This window comes from Piliocolobus tephrosceles, chromosome 1, assembly GCF_002776525.5.
Source record: "Piliocolobus tephrosceles isolate RC106 chromosome 1, ASM277652v3, whole genome shotgun sequence".
Taxonomy (NCBI): domain Eukaryota; kingdom Metazoa; phylum Chordata; class Mammalia; order Primates; family Cercopithecidae; genus Piliocolobus; species Piliocolobus tephrosceles.
In genome coordinates, this window is record NC_045434.1 from 53,511,823 (window position 1) to 53,533,437 (window position 21,615).

General features: G+C 32.1%; 2 protein-coding genes across 3 annotated transcripts in view; both read left to right on the forward strand.

The window, feature by feature from the left end:
- CFH (complement factor H) overlaps positions 1-17,754 on the forward strand; it is a 150,099-nt gene extending 132,345 nt beyond the window's left edge. Inside the window, exon 22 of the mRNA XM_023203395.2 lies at positions 17,363-17,754. Coding sequence (XP_023059163.1) covers positions 17,363-17,577 — 215 coding nt within the window. The 3' untranslated portion in view covers positions 17,578-17,754. The remainder of the gene's footprint in view (positions 1-17,362) is intronic.
- Positions 6,578-21,615, forward strand: part of LOC111536909 (complement factor H-related protein 4) — an 84,131-nt gene continuing 69,093 nt past the window's right edge. The window contains exon 1 of one of the 2 annotated variants that reach the window (XM_026447988.1): positions 6,578-6,774. In XM_026447988.1, coding sequence (XP_026303773.1) covers positions 6,717-6,774 — 58 coding nt within the window. In that variant the 5' untranslated portion in view covers positions 6,578-6,716. The remainder of the gene's footprint in view (positions 6,775-21,615) is intronic. The other variant, XM_026447989.1, reaches the window with a different exon arrangement.

Here is a 21,615-nt window from a genome sequence, read left to right on the forward strand (position 1 = left end):
ATTGGCTAGCCATAAGTAGAAAGCTGAAACTGGATCCTTTCCTTACTTCTTAAATGAAAATTAATTCAAAATTGATTAGAGACTTAAATGTTAGACCTAAAACCATAAAAACCCTAGAAGAAAACCTAGGTAATACCATTCAGGACATAGGCATTGGCAAGGACTTCATGTCTAAAACACCAAAAACAACGACAACAAAAGCCAAAATTGACAAATGGGATCTAAACTAAAGAGCTTCTGCACAGCAAAAGAAACTACCATCAGAGTGAACAGGCAACCTACAGAATCAGAGAAAATTTTTGCAATCTACTCATCTGACAAAGGGCTAATATCCAGTACCTAAAAGAACACAATCAAATTTACAAGAAAAAAACAAACAACCCCATCAAAAATTGGGCAAAGGATATGAACAGAGATTTCTCAAAAGAAGACATTCATACAGCCACCAGACACATGAAAAAATGCTCATCATCACTTGCCATCAGAGAAATGCAAATCAAAACCACAATGAGATACCATCTCACACCAGTTAGAATGGCAGTCATTAAAACGTCAGGAAATAACAGGTGCTGGAGAGGACGTGGAGAAATAGGAACACTTTTACACTGTTGGTGGGACTGTAAACTAGTTCAACCATTGTGGAGAACAGTGTGGCGATTCCTCAAGGATCCAGAACTAGAAATACCATTTGATCCAGCCATTCCATTACTGGGGATATACCCAAATGATTATAAATCATGCTGCTACAAAGACATATGCCCACGTATGTTTATTGCAGCACTATTCACAATAGCAAAGACTTGGTATCAACCTAAATGTCCATCAGTGACAGACTGGATAAAGAAAATGTGGCACATATACACCATGCAATACTATGCAGCCATAAAAAAAGGATGAGGTCATGTCCTTTGTAAGGACATGGATGCAGCTGGAAACCATCATTCTCAGCAAACTATCACAAGAACAGAAAACCAAATATCGCATGTTCTCACTCATAGGTGGCAATTGAAGAATGAGATCACTTGGACACAAGAATGGGATTGTCACACCAGGTCCTATTGTGGAGAGGGTGTAGGAGGGAGGGATAGCATTAGGAGCTCTACCTAATGTAAATGACGAGTTAATAGGTGCAGCATACCAATATGGCACATGTATACATATGTAACAACCTGCACCTTGTGCGCATGTACACTAGAACTTAAAGTATAATAATAAAATAATAAAAAAGAAGAAATTAGGACTACCATTTGATCCAGCAATCTCATTACTCGGTATATGTCAAAAAGAAAATAAAGTATTATACCAAAAAACACACATGCTCATATGTTCATTGCAGCAATACTCATAATAGCAAAGATATTGAATCAACCTAACTGCCCATCAACAGTGAATTAGATTTTTTAAAATGTGGTACACATACACAATGGAATACTGTGAAGCCATAAAAAAGAATGAATTCATGTCCTTTGCAGCAACAAGGATGCAGCTGGAGACCATTGTCCTAAGCATATTAACACAGGAATATTAAACTAAATACCACATACTCTCACTTATAAGTGGGAGCCAAACATTGGGTACTCATGGATATAATTATGGAAACAAATTTGAAAAATTAACTATCAGGTAATATGCACACTACCTGGGTGATGGTATCAATAGTACCCAAACCTCAGCTTCATACAATATGCCCATGAAACAAACCTGTGTATGCACCCCTTGAATCAGAAATAAAAGTTGAAATTATATTTTAAAAATAAAGAAATAAATAAAAATAAAAATAGGCAATGTACCTGAATAGACATTTCTCAAAAGAAGACGTACAAATAGCCAACAAGTATTATTATCAACAATACAAAAAAAAAAAACAAGTGTTATCAAACGTGGAAAAAAAGGCACACTTGCAAATTGTTGGTGGAAATGCAAATTAGTACAGCCATTATGGAAAGTAGTATACAGCTGGTCAAAAAATGAAAAACAGAACATATGATCAATCCAATAATCCCACTATTGAATATATGTACAAAGAAAATGGAATCAGTATGTCAAAGGGTTATCTGCATTCCCATGTTCATTACAGCATTATTTATAATAGCCAAAATGTGGAATCAACTTAAGTATCCATTACAGATGAATAGATAAAGAAAATGTAGTCTATACACACAATGTAATACTATTCAGCCTTGACAAAAGGAAATCCTGTATTTTCAAGAACACAGAATAAACATGGAGGACACTAATTTTAGTGAAATAGGACAGAAAAAACCACATGATCGCGCTGATTCGTGGAATCCAAAAAAGCTGGACTCATAGAAATAGTAGAATGGTGATTACCAGGACTAGGGTGGGAATGAGGGTGGAGAGATGTTGGTCAAGAGGTAAAAAATTTCAGTTAGATAGGAGAAATAAATAAGAATATTTGTTGTAAAATATGGTGACTATAGTTAATAATAATATGCTCTATTCTTGAAAACTACTGAGTGTAGATTTTTAGCAGTCTCACCACACAAAAAAAGAGAAGTATGTGAAGTAAAACATGTATTTATTAGCTTGATTTAGCCATTATATAATGTATACATATTTCAACACAATATGTTTTACATAATAAATATATGCAATTTTATTCACCAATAAAAAATAAATAGAAATGTTTACAAAAATAGAAAATGAGGTACATATACACAGTAGAATAATATACAAACCAAAAAGAAGACAATTCTGTCAATAGTGAAAAGGTGGATGAATCTAGAAGATATTATGCTAACTAAAATAAACTCAACACAAAGACAAATCCGGCATGATCTTACTGATATGTGAAATCTAAAAAATTCAAATTTATAGAAGGTGAGAGTGGAGTGGTGGTTACCAGAGGCTGAAGGGATGGGGGTGGTTCTAGGGAGGTGTTGGTTCAAAGGGTGTAAAGTTTCAGTTAGACTGGAGGAATACATTGTATTATCTATTGCACAGCATGGTGGTCACAATAATAATAACAGCGATAATATTCTATATTTCAATATTGCTGTGAGTAGATATATTTTATTTAATATATTTAAGCCTAGCCTTTCTGACTACTACAGGAAGAGGAGCTAAGCAATTGTTGTAAATATGCTTATCTTACAAAAAATAAGTTCACTTCACATTCATGTAACAAATCTAATCTTTGTTTTATTGATTTTAAGATTAACAAAGACCTTATCTGAATACCCTTTACAAATTTTATGTAAATCTAAAATTGTTCCATAAGAAAAATTTATGTACAAAAAAGATAAAAGTCTGAAGAATGTTTTAGTTTGGGTATTTCACTTTGTATTCACTGAATATTGAAAAAATTAAAATAGTATCAAATAATACTTACAGTCATATAACCTCCTAAAAATACGCTGAGGAACCTACTTACTTCTCTGTGTCATTTTCTATAGTCAAGGCTTTTTGCTATGTTATACTTTAAAAAGTAATTAACGAAGGGACTTACTCTTTTTTCCTAATAGCACACTCAACAATATTAGTGGATTCTTTGTGTTCTTCACTAAGGTCCTTGGTCAGTAATTTCTGATTATATTTTATGCAAAAAAACTTCGAAAACACTTTGTCCAAAAATTTATCCATTTCTTCCAGGTATACCAATTTATTGGCAAACAATTTTTCCTTATAATTTTTTATGATCCTTTGTGTTTCTGTAGAGCCAGATGTAATGTCTCCTTTTTCCTCTCTGATTTTACTTATTTGGATCTTCTCCCTTGTTTTTCTTAGTCTAATTAAAGGTTTGTCAATTTTTTTTTTATGTTTACAGATTTTTTTTGTACTTACATTTGGTCTCTATGTTGTTTCTTTCTGCTCTGACATTTATTATTTATTTTCAAATTATTTTTAGTTATACTGTTATTATATTTCTAGCTCCTTAAGTTGCAATGTTTGTTGTTTATTTGAGAGCTTTCTTCTTTTTGATAAGGCATTTATTGCTATAAAGTTTCCACTTAGAACTGGTTTTGCTGTATCTCATCTATTACGGTATGTTGTGTTTCCATTGTCATTTGTCTCTAAAACTTTTCAAATTTTTTTTTAGTGCCTTCATTGAGCCATTGGGTTTAAATGAACATGTTTAATTTCCAAGTGTTTGTAAAGTTTCCAAGTTTTCTTCTGTTATTACTAGTTGTATACCATTATGATCAGAAAAGATTCTTGATATAATTCCTATTTTTTTAATTTGTTGCAACTTGTTTTATGACTTAACTTATGATCTATTCTGGAGAATATTCTATGTGCAGTTAAGGAGAATGTGCTCTTCAGCAGTCAAATTAAATATTCCAAAAATGCCTGTTAGATCTATTTGGTCTACAATGTTCTTTAAATCCAAAATCGTTTTGTTGATTTTCTGTGGGAAGTATCTTTCCATTGCTGAATGTGAGGAATTGAAAACTCTTACTATTATTGTATTGCACTCTCTCTCTCTTTAGCACTATTAATATTTGCTTTATATATATATACACACACACACACATATATGTGTTCTAATGTTGAGAATATATAATGTTTACGATTCTCATGTGCATATGCTGATTTGATGCCTTTATCATTATATAATGACTTTCATTGTTTCTTTTTCTGTTATTATTTAAAGTCCATTTTATCTGATTTACATATTTCTGTTCCTGCTCTTCTTTTCCAACAGCATGGAATATCTCTCTCTTTTCACTTTCAGACTATGAGTCCTTAGAGGTATTGTGTGCCTCTTGTAGCAAGAATAGAGTTGAGAGTTTTTTTGTTTTTTTTTTTAATCCACTAACCAACTCTATGTCTTGTAATTCAATAATTCAATCCACTGGCATTAAAGGTAATTATTGATAGATAAAGATTAACTATTGCCATTTTGTAATTATATTCTAGTCGTTAGGCAGAATTTTTTTTCTTCCTTTCTTCTTCACTCTTTTGTGGTTAAATGATTTTTTTCTATTAGTGTTGTTTGACTCTTTTCTTTTTACTTGGAGTGTAATTATTAGAGCTTTGTGCTGTGGTTATTCCAAGGCCCACAAAACTCTTGTATTTATAACAGCTTATTTTACTATGATAACAACTTGTGATTCACTTTTTAAAAGGAAAAAAACAACTCTACATTTTTACTCTACTTTGGCACACATTTTGAATTTTTGAAGTTACAACTTACAACTTTTTAAATTCATATTCTTTAACCAATTTTGTAGCTCTTATTTTGAATTGTTTGCATATTATAGCTTCACTCCTGAGTTCTGGGATATTCAGGGTGGTAATCTTGGCTCTGGGTGGTTGCTATTAAGTTTCTGTAGGAGGGAGAGAAGCTGGAGAACTCCTACACTGCTGTTTTGCTGATGTTATTCTCTCCATGATTCTCTTATTTTAATGAGCAGTATCTTAAAACACAGCAAGTATAATAATGTAAAATAAAGAATAAACAGAAGAAGTCAATGAGAGAACATGTGTGGACTTGAGTTATATTCTTCCAACAAAGCAGAAATTTACATATATATGTGTGTGTGTGTGTGTGTGTGTGTGTGTGTATGTATTGTACCTTAAAATAAAGATACCCTAAAACACAACTTTAAAAATATTTAAAAATCAAGAATACGCTGAAACTTTTGTACTCAGTATGATCTATTGTGAGTTCTGAAAATTAGTCTGTTTCTCTAAACACATAAAAATACAGACAGTGGAATGTGGTCCAGACACACTGGTTTGTTTTCATACATCCTGAAATAATTAAGTTGGGTACTGCAAAGCAAAGGACAACAGAAAATTTTAGTGACATGGACCCTAGAGTTATTCATTAGTGATTCGTCTGTATGTGGAAGAAACTCACCTATTTTCCAGTGTTTAATTTTAAAATTACTGTTCTCATTGTAAGAAGAGTATGTTGGATAAGAAATTGTATTTTGACCATTTGTAAGAAAAAAAAAACAAAAAAACTTGCCATGCTCAACAGCAGGATTTTCAGAAGGAGATTAGTGTGCCAAATGTTTATTTTCAATGTGACATCAACCCAGTTCCTATTTTCATTTTCTTGTGCATTGCAGACCATAAGTTTGAAACTACAGTTTCTGAAGTTCCTTTCTCCATAGCTTGCTTCTACCTTAGATTCTCCCATGAGATGTACTTAAAGAAGATTTGGAAGAAGAGAAAGACAAAGTATTACCTGGTAGCAGCTGCTCATAGCAGCTGAGATCACCAACAGTAGCTTTTCTTGATTCTGGAAGTTTTCTGAGAAACATCCACTGCAGCACCATGGATAATTAGTGAGGGCATCACTAAGATTCTTGAATATCAGAATTTTCTGGAAATAGCATTTTGACCTTAGTTCCTTCAGTTCTTCCAATAATTGCAGAAGCTTTTCGTTCCCTTTATTAATACTCTCTTTACTCAAAAAATAAGAAATAAAATAAATTAATATTTTATATTACTTTTGGATTCAGTCCATTACTGTCCCTAAATAAAATTGTACACATCAATTGATAAGCTACACATCAGGAAATCAATTCCACAGATGATTGTGAAACCACTAACTGGAATTATTGAAGGATTTTGCAAAACTCTCTGAACTTTGATATTTACTAAGTGACCTTAAAGGCCTAGCTTTATGGTAGTGCACTTAAATTCAGAATCACACTTGGTAACTAGCAAGGAAAGATTTCAAACCCCAAACAGTGCAATTGAGACCTTTGTATGAATACATACTACTGAGAATATCTAACATGTTGTTACTAATCAATGTCATTCTCACCTTGTGGGTTTCCTGTGCTACTGGACAAGGTAAGTTAAAAGTGATCTAAACACTCAGCTTCCCTCTTAAATGTAACTTCATGTAATATCTAGTTCTGTATGTCTATCTTTTTTTTAATGAATCAAAGAGGATTAATTCACTATGCTAGTGGAAGTGGCATATTTTGTGGGAGTATAACAGAAACTAATGTTATAAAAAATTATCTCATTTTAACTTAAAGAAAAAATGAATAATATTGTATTTGTTTTCTAAGTTCTGCAGTGTAAAAGGCATTTATTATTGATTAAGGAGATATGAGAATGTACCCATGAAACTTTATTAGAAAACATGTCATTAGACAGATTCTAAACTTAAGACGTTCAGAATTTTCTTACCCATAGTACAAGGGGAACATTGGGAGTGACTGATATTTTCATAATCTTACATATGGTGATTTTTATAGATTTATATATTAAAAATCAAATAATACATTTTAAATTATGCAGTTTCATGTATTTCTATTATATCTTAAGAAAGCTGCTAAAACTAATGAACATTATCATCAACCTACTGTTTCAACAAAATTAGCAACATATATATATGTTGAATATAAACTTATATCGGAATGACATAAAAAGTAGAATATAAACTTACATTGGAATGACAGTATGTTTTGATTGGCTTTTCTGAGTCCATTAGCAAATGTTCAATAAGTAAATACACAGAAAATACTTTTCAGAGCTTTATGTCATTGTTCATTGATTTCTTTTCTCCTTGATAGTCATATATTTTCTATAATAACTATCTTTTTGAATGCAGGCTTTGCATGTTAAAGAACTGTATCATAACATTAGCAGCTGAACCATATGGGTCAAAAATCATGACCAATCAATGGTGTGTGGCCATTAATGAAGAATACAAACTTTGTTATTATTCAAGATTTTGTAATATTTCAACAAACGTAACAGTGGGTAATACTGGAAAACCCATTATCAATTTATGAGAGTATCTTTTCCTTCATCCTCTCCTCTCAAAGCTATGCCACCTTATTTGATTCTAGGGAAAGAGTTTTTAGTTTTATGGTATTATCTATCACATGATTTGCTAGTTTTATTTGTTGTGCAAAACAAACTTGATCTATGCCAAAATGGAAAAAAAAAAAAAAAAAAAAAAAAAGGAATTACTCCAGTTATTTCCTTTTTTAACTGAACTGTTACAGGTATATTTTTTCAAATAAAGATTTAAATAGATTAAAGTAGAATGCAAAGAAGAAAAATAGTACTAGTTTGAAATGACTGGAATTAGAGAAGCATATGCGCTATACTTTCTTACTTACTTTCTTAAAAGCACTATAGAAAAGAATGTCAAACTCTTTCTTATCTGATATTCCAGTTGAAAACTTGTATCCTCCAATGAACTGTTTGTAAGAGTAAACTAGAGCAAACTGTCTTGGAAATTTGGGTCACACCTATATTTCTCAAAGGAGAAAGTAACTCATTTAGTGGAATAACGTCTTGGGTAGAGAGAAACATCTTTGTGTATTCAGTAGCATTGGCTCAACTGCATCCCTCCAAAATTCATTTGTTAAAGTCCAAACTCCCAATACCTGAGAATGTGAGTGCATTTGGAGAAGGAGTGCTTAAAGAGGTAACTAAGTTAAAGGTCAATGATTCAGGTGGGCCCTACTCCAATATAACTGGTGTCTATATAAGAAGAGAAAATAAGGACACACCATATAGAGAAAGATCAAGCAGGCATAGAGAGAATACAACCATTTACAAGACAAAGGAAGAGGTCTCAGAAGAATTCAACTCCATTGACAGCTATATCTCAAACTAGTAGCCTCCAGAACTGTGAGAAAATAAATTTCTATGAAATCTGTGGTACTTTATTATGGTAGCTCTAGCAGATGAATAGAATGATATTTACACAATTTATTAAAACAATATTAATAATTAAAATAACTTTCTACCTTTTACTCAAGGATACACACACACACACACACACACACACACACACCCAACACAGATTTTAGAGTGTATTCATCAAAATTTGGTAATAATATCTTGGGTGTATTGTCCTTGCTGATTTTTGTCTTGTTGAACACTTTATGTTTACATATTATCTGTATTCATCTATATTCAGAATCTAGTAAATCAAATCAACAGATATTTTTTGTATGATTAATGAATGATATACTTTGTGAGTTGCTTATGCTAAGAATTTTTTTTTAATGGTAGTTGATGCTTCAGTTCTGAACAATAAAATCAGCACGCCAATTCTTTTGGAAGCCACACTATTTGAAAGATAAACTTGACAGAAAATTTGTAATTGTAACTTATTATAACGTTCATTGAATTTGTATTGACCAATATTTCTTCCATCAACTCATAAGTTATTTACACTTATTTAAAAATAGGGTGTCAAGAACATTATTTTTAATTTTGAATATCCTTTTAGAGTTGTTTAAATTGTACATTCATCTACTAGAGTTGCCATAACAAAGTGTCAAGGGTGACAATTCGTAATGTAGAGCAGGGTTGCTTCTAAATCCCTTTTAAACTGATCATTTTCAGTACCCAGTGCATTACAATCAATTGCCATTGTACTTCTTTGGGACGCTCAAATTTGTTTCAAATCTCACTAAGAAGCTGGCTTCTGTGTATATTTCACGTGCTCCCATTAAGCTTTGGCATAACAAAAGGTTGCAGGCTTTCCTTGACTTTTGCTACTACGGACCAAGTTCCAATAGTTTCTCTATGAAATTCCAGTGGCTTTTAGTGGGAAAAACGATTTTTGGAAACAAACCTAAACTATGAAAAACTCACTACAGGTTCGAAATTATCGTTGACTAAGAAAAGTAATTTTTGACCGAGCCGGGAGCTCACGCCTTAATCCCAACACTTTGGGGGTCCAAGGCGCACGTATCACTTGAGGCCAGGAGTTGGAGACCAACCTGACCAACATGATGGAACGCTGTCTCTACTGAAAAGTCAAAAGTTTAGCCGGGTGTGGCGGCACACACCTGTAATCCCAGCTCCTCAAGAGGCTGAGGCAGGAGAATCACTTGTACCTGGGAGGCAGAGGTTGCAGTGAGCCGAGATCGTGCCATAGTACTCTAGCCTTGGCGACAGAGCAAGACTGTTTAAAAAAAAAAAAAAAAAAAAAGGAAAAAAAAAGAAAAAGAAAAAGAAAAATGATTTTCTTTAATATATTCCCCTTTCTTCCTCAGACTAAATATCCTGTAATCGTAAGAAAATGTAAGAGTTTCTCAGGAGGTTACACAGAGCAGGGAAGGTTAGATTTTCCATATGGAAGAGACACTCAGCAGAAAACTGTGCATCCATGCTTGAGGGGCTGGGTCAGAGAAGCTGTCCTGAGTCACCCAACAAGCCTCTGGAGCCAGTGCTGTAACTAGCAAACGCTTCCCACTAAGTAAAGATGTCACTTCTCTGAACTTAGTCTTCTCATCTGCACGCTAAAGCTGTTGTGCCACTAGCCTCCTTCCAGTTCTGATTTATGATGATTCAAACTTAAAGATTTTTCTTTAATTACTTTCTCAGTTTTCACAATAAATAGGTTGTAAATATTATTTTCTATCACTTGTTCCAGAATTATAGAAGAAACATAAATTATATGCTATTTAAATTATGGTGTAAGAATATATGTATAATACTTGAACATTCGTGTATGCACCTATATTTTTTATGTGAATAATATATCTCATCTGATACATGAATTCGAACTATGGTAAGAATGCATGCCATCGAATACAAACAAAATGCCATGAAACTCAAAAAAATGTTTTATTTCTGAAGATAATTTGCTACATTTCTGATTTTTTTTTAATGTTAGAGTCGTATTTCTTGTTTCTCTTTCCAAAAAACAATTAATGCCAATGTGTACACCCTGAGCTGACAGCTTTAGCATAACTTAGTATACAGTTAGATAAGCTCAGTTTAAATTAATGCTGATAAAACCTCCAGAATTGCTGAAAAGACCATACTACGTTAGTAGAAGTAGAGAAAGAGAAATGAGGTTCTTCTTGTCCTGTTAGCTGATTTCGGATCCATTAAAGATTTTAAATGGAGAAATAAAATGACCACTCGATGGGTTGTTAATTTTACACGGGAAAATAGATTTTAAAGATGAGCGGTCAGGATCAGGAAACTAGTCATGGTTGCTGTAATTCCAGAAGAAAATGTTTGAGAGAAGGTGATATCAATATTTATCTCTAATATGATTTATTACAGTAAAAATATGTATACTTTTTTGTTTGTTTTTTATTGCAAGTGAGACCTTGTCATTTTCCTGACATTAAACAAGGAGGTCTGTATTATGAGAGCATGCGTAGACCGTACTTTCCAGTACCTGTAGGAAAACATTTCTCCTATTACTGTGATGAACATTTTGAGACTCCTTCAAGAAGTCACTGGGATTACATTTATTGCACACAAAATGGGTGGTCACCAGCAGTACCATGCCTCAGTAAGTAAACCTCTGAACTGCTATACATGTATAAAACTTTCAAAGATCGAAGAGAAGAGGGCACTTAAGTGATTACACTTGTCTTATGTAACAGAAATAGGGCCAAGAAAAGAGTTTTTCAAGCAAAATGGCCAAAATAGTTCTTTCCTATTATGAGGATTTCTTCTTGAAAATCACAGGAGAAATAAATATAGGTACTTGATGAGAATACCTATGTAATTTATACATCTTTTAATTACAAAAAGTAAAGATAAGTAATATTGAATATTGATATTTCTTTTTGTACAAATCTTTGTTAGTCACTTCAGTTCATCTTCAGTTATACATTATTTTTGGATGTTTATGCAATCTTATTTAAATATTGTAAAAATAATTTTCATATACTATTTTGAGCAAGTTTATGCTTCTCCTTTACTTTATTTATTTATCATTGTTATGGTCCTCAGGAAAATGTTATTTTCCTTATTTGGAAAATGGATATAATGAAAATAATGGAAGAAAGTTTGTACAGGGTAACTCTATAGAAGTTGCCTGCCATCCTGGCTATGGTCTTCCAAATGAGCAGACCACAGTTAACTGTACGGAGAATGGCTGATCTCCTCCTCCCAGATGCATCCGTGTCAGTAAGTACACTGTTCTGAGATCCCAGCATGTTCATGTCTTTCTAAGTAACATAGATAACATTCTCAGACTCATCTATATTAACCGTTGCAGAATGTTTTTGTCAACTCGTTTTGCCAACGGCCCTATTTAGTTTTACTTTTTTAATTGTGTGAATATACAAATTTCTTGATAAGTATATAGCAAAATAAATGCTCCTATTAATGGACATTAGTCAAGAATACAGTAAAAGTGTTAGAACACAATACTTGTTGGCTAAATAAAGTCACATCGAAGCGGCATCAGTGTCTGGGGTCAATACTCGAGGTTGATCATCTCGCATCAAGAACATTAATTACAAATGGGTGTTCTGGATATTGTGCATATTCAACTCTAGAAGGTTTCCTACAGTATTTATTCCAATATACATTTATATCAACAGTTCCTTCATTTTTTACATGTTGCTAATGATTGATGATGTCATATTTTAATATTTACAAGTTGAGTGGCTATAAAATGTTACAGCACTGTAGTATAAATTTGCATTTCTTTTACTACCAACTGGATTTACAATATATGTTCACAATTTAATTGATATTTAATGATTCTCATCTTTGGAAATACAGTTTGATGTTTTTTGATTTACCTTTTTGGGAGTTTTGGTATTTATTAGTTGGAATCATCTTAATAATTCTGAATATAAAATCTCTTTTAATTATATGTAATGCAAATGCATTCTTTTTGTGGCTAGTATTGTTCTTTCCTTTTTTCTGCATTATAGAACATGAGTTGCTCATTTTACTAAATAATTGTCAATCTTTTTTCATGATGAATGCTTTTTGGTTCTTTTTAAAGGAATACTTTTTCAAAAGCACAGAGCTATTATACTATTCTTTATTCTAAAATGTTATATGTTATCTTTTCATACTTAAAAAATATTTTTTATTTTCTTGATAACAGCTATATTTCATTTTTAAATAAAATATGGTAAACTCAACATTTCCCTAACAGTTTTTATGGTACCGTTCTCATACAGTATATGTTATGTTGTATATTTTGTACATTGTGTGTGTATACACACACAGGCATACACACACAATGACTATTATTCTGAATATTCTGTTCTGCAGTATTAGTGAGCAATTTTTTAATCAGCATTCCAGTAACCCTCTACTGAATTTTATTTATTTATTTTATTTTAAGACAGAATCTCACTCTGTCACCCAGGCTGGAGTGCATTGGTGGAATCTTGGCTCACTGCAACCTCCATCTCCTGAATTTTAATTAATATAGGTTTACAATAAGTATGGATATCGCTTTTCACTCTAATGATGACCTTTCTCCCCAGTCTTTTTTCTTTATCAGTCTCTTTTATGTATCTCATCATTCAGTGTCAGATGATCCCATTACTTTTAGACTATTTTTCAAGATTGAGGCTGATAATAACCTTTGATTAGATGTGCAATTTCTGTTGATATCAACTGACTCAGTCAAGGTTTATGCCCCTTGCTTTGGTTTGGGAGCTGATTGTAGAGTCAACTACTTACTTCCTTTTTATTTTTCTTACTTTTTTCCTTCCTTCCTTCCTTTCTTTTTTTCTTTCCTTCCTTCCCTCCTTCCTTCCTTTCCTCCTTCCTTCCTTGCTTCCTTTCTTTCTTCCTTCAGCTGTTGAGTCAACTACATTTTTCTCCTTTCCTTTCCCTTTTCCTTTCTCCTTTCCTTTCCCCTTTCCTTTCTCTTTTCCTTTCCTCTCCTCTCCTTTCCTTTCTTTCCTTTCCTTCCCCTTTCCCTGTTCTTCTCCCTTTTACTTCCCTTTCCTTTTCTTTTTCCTTTATTCTACTTTTCTCTTCTTTCTCTTTTTTCTTTTTTTCTCCCTTTCTCTCTTTTTTCTCTCTCCTTCTCTTCCTTTTTTCTTTTTCTTTTTTCTTTCTTTGTTTTTCTCTCTTCCTTTCTCTGTTTCATTCTCTTCCTTCTCTTTCTTTTTCTCTGTCACTCTTCTTCCTTTCTTCCTTTCTTTCTTTACCTTTCTCTTTGTTTTTCTTTTTTCTCTTTCCTTCCCTTCCTTCCTTCCTTCCTTCCTTCCTTCCTTCCTTTCTTTCTTTCTTTCTTTCTTTCTTTCTTTCTTTCTTTCTTTCTTTCTTTCTTTCTCTCTTTTTTTCTTCCTTCTTTCTTTCTCCCTTTTCCTCACTCCTTCCTTCCTTGCTTCCTTCCCTCCTTCCTTCCTTCCTTTCTTCTGTCTCAAGTTTGTCTGGCTCAAGTTATTCCTAATAATGTTACTATTTTGCTCTTCATGTTAGACTCTGTACTTTAGTCAGGTTATTTATCTACTTTGTGGTGGTCATATAATTAACAAGACTTAGCTTCATCTTCAGATGGAGATATCAACATTATATTATCAATGTACAGTCAATTATCAGTGAATCACAGTACTTCTCAATTTAATAAAATGTAAATTCCTCAAACCATGTTGTGAAAATAAGCAGAAAAATTTAAATATACTTAAATGAATACAGCAGATATATATTGGAGTGTGTCCTGCGTTTGTACAAACTGGCTGTGATTTCCTTTAAAATAATCCCTTAAAGAAAATATTTGCCAAATAAATCACAGAATACCAATTTCCCTTGACTTCGGTCTTATTTACATATCCATTCTGCCTTTCTTGGCCTGTTAACTGGTGCACTTAGACTATTCACACTTAAAATAATTATTGATATATAAGACTTAAACCTCTATCTTTTATTAGTTTCTGTTTGCTTCCTCTGGTTTTCAGCCCTATTACTCTATTCCTCCATTCCCTGTGGGGAAATCTTTAAAAAAGATTAATTTTGATTCATGTGTATTGTTTTTTATTGTATCCCTTGTATAACTTTTTACCTTTTTTAAAAAAGTTGTTGCCTTAGCTACTACTATATGCATGTAATAATATATTACTGTCTACTGGTACTGACATTTAAATCTTCAACTGAAATATGGAAACCTTACTTTCATGTAAATCCATTTACACTCTCCACGTTTTAAGTATAAATGCCACTAGTATTTTCCATACATATATTGAGCACCATATTAAACTCATTTGCTTCAAACATCAAACATAATGAAAAAACATTTGAGGAAAAAGCCTGTTATATTGACTCCTCTTTATATCTATTGTATTGTTCTATTCTTTGAGTCTCCTAGAGTCTCAAGCTCTTTCTTTTATATTTTATTTTAATTTGAAGAATTCCTTTAATCTTTAAGCATAAGTCTACTGGAGATGAATTATCTCAGTTTCCCTTTTTCTGAGAATGTCTATATTTACCCCTTTACTTGTAAAGGATAATGTCACTGGATATAAAATTTGGTATGACAGTTCTTTAAACACTTGAAAACTGTGCCACATGGTTATAGATGAAAAACTCACCATCATTGGAATTGTTCATACCTTAGAGGAAAGGCATAGTTTTTGTCTAGTTGTCTTCAAAATATTTTGTTCTTTTTAAAGGTAGTTTTATTTTAACATATATTTGGTCCAAATTCCAATGTGTTTATCCTCTCTGGAGTTCACTCAGCTTCTTAAATATGTAAGTTTATACTTTATGTACAAAATGGGAAGTTTTTAGCCATTATTTTATTTATACATTTTTCCATCCTAATACCTTTCTCTTCTTTTTATGGATCTGCATTATTTGTTGTTGTTGTATTTTTCTAAATGTCTCAGTTCAGTTTTTTGTTTTCAATCTTTTTCAGAGTTGGTAATTTCTATTGCTCTATGTTCAAGTTTATGGATTAAATTGTCTGTTAGCTCACAATGTATTATTAAGCCTATCAAATAATTTTAAATTTTTTTTTCAAATTTTTCAATTTTATAACTCCTATTGGGTTTTAAAAAACCATCATCAATTTCAAAACCTGTGTCCTCTTAGTGTCACTCCAAAGAAGGTTGAATATAAAATAAGAAACTTCCTTTGTCATAGTTTGCTATGTTTAGCATGTATTCATTTGGAAAGACATTTCTTAATCCTGGTCTACTATAAGTGGCAATATTTCTTAATGTTTTATGTGTTTCTTCAGTAAGGCAAAAATAACTTAAATATATTACTTTCAGTTTGTAGAAGTAAAATGTCTTCCAAGAATCATTTCTTTCACCAGAAATCACAAAATTGTTGATATTATATGAAGTGCTCTGTTTGTATTTGCCTTATTTGAACTTATATTTTGATTTGCTCTCACAATAAATCAAGTGAAGAAATGATGTTTTTTAGATTCTACAAGAAAGTGTGGCCCCCCTCCACCTATTGACAATGGAGACACGACTTCATTCCCACTGTCAGTATATGCTCCACGTTCATCAGTTGAGTACCAGTGCCAGAAGTTCTATCAACTTGAGGGTAACAAGCAAATAACATGTAGAAATGGACAATGGTCAGAACCACCAAAATGCTTACGTAAGTACTTTAATATTCACATGGACCCTGGAAAAATCAGTGTGATGAGTCTGATGTTTCACTGTTTGTAACAAAATAATCACAGATTATTGTATAACCATTCTGCTGAATGCTTGCCTACCAAATATTTGTGTTAGAAAGTAAAGTAAGAAATTTTTCTTTTTAGAGCCGGGCACGGTAGCTCAGGCCTGTAATCCTGCAGTGTGGGAGGCCGAGGAGGGCAGATCACGAGGTCAAGAGATCCAGACCATACTGGCTAACACACTGAAACCCCATCTCTACTAAAAATACAAAAAAAATAGTCCTGTATGGTGATGGGCGTCTGTAGTCCCAGCTAGTTGGGAGGCTGACCCAGGAGAATGGCCTGAACCACGAAGGCAGAGCTTGCAGTGAGCCGAGATTGGGCCCATAGAACTACACCCTGGGCAACAGAGCAAGACTCCATCTCAAAAAGAAAAAAAAAAAAAAAAGAAAGGAAATCTTTCTCTTTATATTTACATTTTATGTCAAAACATTTAGTTGACAAACAAAAATATTTTCAAGTTTGACAATATGCTGTTTTGATATATTTGGAATACAATGATTACCACAATCAAATTAATTAGCACATTCTTCATCACCTATGCTTACCATTGTTTGTAGGTGGGTGTGTGAGTATGTGTGTGTGTGTTTGTGGTTAGGACACTTAAAATCTGTTTTCTTACCAATTTTCAAATAAATAGTACAATATTACTAGCTATAAATATCACTAGATCTCTACGTTTGATTCCAAGTTCTTATTCATATTATAGCTGAAAGTTTGTACTCTTTGACCAATATCTTAATCAACAAAAAACAGCAATGATAGGTTCTAAAATGCAAGGATCCTAAAATGACAATTGATGTAATGAATCATTGATAATACACCTCTAATTCTCATACATTAAACATAGTACCTCATTTTTACATCATTTACCATTTTAACTTTATTTAAATCAATATGATGTTTTTACATAGCCAGTTTGGATAATGTTTTAAGAAATAATTCCTGAACCATCATATAACATTCTACTTGAAAACCAGAAAGTCTATGAAGATTTGCATAATAGTTAATGTTTTTATGTTTACTGTTTTCTATTTTCAGATGCGTGTGTAATATCCCCAGAAATTATGGAAAAATATAACATAACATTTAAATGGACAGCCAAACAGAAACTTTATTTGAGAACAGGTGAATCAGTTGAATTTGTGTGTAGATCTGGATATCATCTTTCACCAAACTCTCACGCATTGCAAACAACATGTCAGGATGGGAAACTGGAGTATCCAACTTGTGTAAAAAACTATTATCGATCATAAAATGCACACCTTTATTCAGGACTTTAGTATTAAATCAGTTCTCAATTTCATTTTTTAAGTGTTGTTTTACTTCTTTTTATTCATAAGTAAAATTTTGGAGTTGATTTGTGAAAATGTAATTATAATCTGAGACTGGTGGCTCTCTTCTTAAAAGCACCATATTAAAACTTGGGAAACAAACTGTTGTGTCCAGTTCATAAAATTTTTATGGCATGAAATTAGATGCAAATTTTTCAGACTATATTTCTGTCCATCACTGTTAAATCTCTCAAAGCTTTCTCGGTAGCTTCTGAGGTTCATTGTTTTACAGTAAATGGAAAACATATTGTTGTCTCTCACTTCAAAATTATATCACTTCACAAAGATGTAAAATCCAAGTCAAGTCTTTACTCATGTTAGTAATAAAAGTAATTACTATTTATGAATACATAAATGCACCAAAGTGATATCAACACATAAATGCACTAAAACTGATGAAATACAGATACTTCTACAAGATGTCAATCAAGCACACATAATAATGCAAACTAATCATAAAGAGGAATGAAAATGTAATTGGGTGTATAAATACTATAACATAGACATACAAAAAATACAAATACAGTATCAGTTATAACACACTCACATGCACGCACTCACCTGCAAACACAGAAACATGATAGTTTTGCCCTGAATTAATGTTTATAGAAAAAAATGTTGCCAAGAAATTCAAAACTATGGATCCAATTCTATATATGTGTTTAGAGATAGTAGGGGTAAAATTTGTGATTTAATTCCTTTGTATATATCAGTGTTCTCTGATTTTTCTACCTTTAACATATATTACTTTGAACCAAAAGCAAAATTTATTTTAAATAATGATTTATAACAAGCAAGGTGGTACATGTTGAGAATGATAAACATGTCATCAGTAATGATCTTAACATCAAATAACTTCATAACTATTTTTGGAGTAGAAGAGTTTTGGAAATTTCAATAATAAGGTTCTGAAGTGTAATTTTAAAATTCATTCATTTTAACCAGCACTAGTTAGTTAAAATCATTTTTGACTAGGAATATTTAAAACTCCTAAAGGAGGTGAAGCCATTATGTGCAAATAAAGATATAAATAATACACCAAAAATGTTACTTAATGATACCTTATGACTTCAAATTGCATAAAATCAGGTGACTTGTATACTCAGGCTTTCCCCTTGTTAGTGATCCTGATTTAGATAAATTGTTTGAGTTGAGGAAAGCCAGATTTCACAAATTTAAAGGACATTTGTTGTAATTAGCAAGTAGTGTTTGTAGTAATGTCAACACTTAGGAATATACATTTATTCCTAAATTGTTTTAGTACATTTGGTCCACTATAAGAAATTACCATAAACTGGCTAGTTTATAAAAAATAGAAATTTATTTCATAGAGTTTTAGGGCCTGAGATTTTCAAGATTAAGATGCCAACTAATTTGATGTCCTGTAAGGGCTTATTCCCTGCTTTGGTGCCTTCCTACTATGGTGCCTTCCCACCATGGTGACTTCCCACTTCGTCCTTACGATGTGGAAGGGGCAAGGGAATTCCATGAGGCTTGTTTGTAAAAAGACTAATCCAATCTATGAGGGTGGAATCCTCATGACCTAATCACCTAAAAAGCCTTCACCTTCTGATATAATCACCTTAGTGATGAGGATGTAACATACAAATTTTGAAGGGACACTTCTATGCAGACCATAGCACAGCATATGGATAAACAAATATATTCCATGTAAATGGAAACCAAAAGAAAGAAGGGTGGATATACTGACATTAACTAAAATAGAATTTTGAGTCAAATCTGTAGAAAGAATTAATGAAGGTCATTATATAATAATACAGGAGTCAATTCACCAAGAAATCATAACTATTGAATATATATATATATATATATGCACTCAACATGGGAGCAATGAAACATATAAAGCAAACAATACATCTAAAGGAAGAAATAGACAACAAAACAATCATAGTATGGGACTTCAATGCTCCACATTCAACAATGGATAGACAATCTATACAGAAATCAATAAAAACATTGGACATGAACTAGAAGATAGACCAAATGGACCTAACAGACCTATATAGAATATTCCATTTAACAACAGTAGAATAAACATTCTTCTCAAGCACACAAAGTACATTCTCCAATATAGATCATATGTTGGGCTGCAAAACAAGTCTTAAAATTTTTAAAGTGATTGAAATTACATAAAGTATTTTTTTCAGGCATCGTGATATGAAGCTAGAAATCCATTGGAGAAATGTTAGGAAATTCACAAATACATGGAAATTAAACAACATCATCCTGAACAACCAATGAGGCAATGAAGAAATTCAAAGGGAAATTTAAAAATATCTTGAGACAAACAAAAATGGAAAAGCAAGATAGTAAAAAACATATCGTATGCAGCAAAAGCAATTTTAAAGGGATGTTTAGAGACATGAATGACTCCATGAAGATTCTAATAAAGAAGTAACTTTGTATGTCTGGAAACTAGAAAATGAAGAAAAAATTTAACCCAAAGCTAGTGGAAAGAAAAAAAAGCAAGGTACAGAAATAAATAAAACAGATTGGAAAAATAATAGTGAAGATCCACAAAACTAGAAGTTAGGTTTCGAGAACATAAACAAGATTGACAAACCTGTAGCCGAAATAAAAAAGAGAGAAGAAACAAATAAATAAAACTAGAAATGAAAGAGGAAACATTGTAATTGATAGCACAGAAATAAAAAAAAACTGGAAGAGACCACTAGGAACAATTGTACGCCAACATATATCTGTTGAATAACCTGGTGGAAACAGATACATTCATAGACACATACAACCTACCAAGACTGAAACATAAAGAAATACAAAATTAATACAGAACAGTAATGAGTAAGAAAAATGAACAAGTAATAAAAAGTCTCTCATCAAAAAAAAAAAAAAAAAAAAAAACTAAAAAGCTAGTGGCTTCATGACGGATGGAATCCTAGCAAACATTTAAAGAATCAACACTAATGCTTCTCAAATTCTGTCAAAAAATTAAGAGTGAACTCTCAGTTTTATTATATGAGGTCAAAATCATGCTGACACCAAAGTCACACATGAACACTACAAAATAATTATAGGTCAATATTCTTCATGAACATAGAGGCAAAAATGCTCAACAAAATACTTGCAAAGTGAGCACAACACATTAAAAGAATCATTCACCATAATGAAAAGGGGATGTATATCTGGGATGTAAAGATAGTACACACACACCAATCAATTGCTGCTCCACACCAAATTAAAAGAATGAAAAACAAAAATTGTATACTCATCTCAATAGATACAGAAAATCATTTAACAAAAATCAACATCCTTTCATGATAAAAAGTCTCAACAAATTAGGCAGAAAAGAAATTACCCCAAGACAATAAAGGCTATATATCACAAGCTCACTATATTTCACAAGCTCACATTTAACATTATACTCGAGTGAAAAGTTGAAACATTTTTCTTTATGATCAGAAAAAAACAAGGAGGTTCACTGTCACCTCTTCTGTTCAACATAGTGCTGGAAATCCTGGATAGAGCTATTAGGCATGGAAATTGGATAAGAAGACAGTTGTCTCTGTTTGCAGATGACATGATCTCATTATATACACATAGAAAACCCAAGGACTTCACCAAACCTTGCTAAAACTAATAACCAATTCAGTAACACTGCAGGGTACAAAATGTTCAGACAGAACCAATTACATTTCTATACACTAACAGCAAACTATTGAAATAAGAAATTGAAAAAAAATTCCAATTTACAATAGCATCAAAAATAAAAAAATACTCAAGACTAAATCAAAGCAAGGAGATAAGAGTTCTGTACTCTGAAAACTATAAAATACTGATGAAATAAATTGAAGAAAATGCAGATAAATGAAAATATGTCCTGTCTGCAAGAGCCAAAAGAATCAATATTGTAAAATTGTCTTCAATACCTAAAACTCTAGATTCCGTGCAATTTTTTTTTTTTTTTTTTTTTTTTTTTTTTTT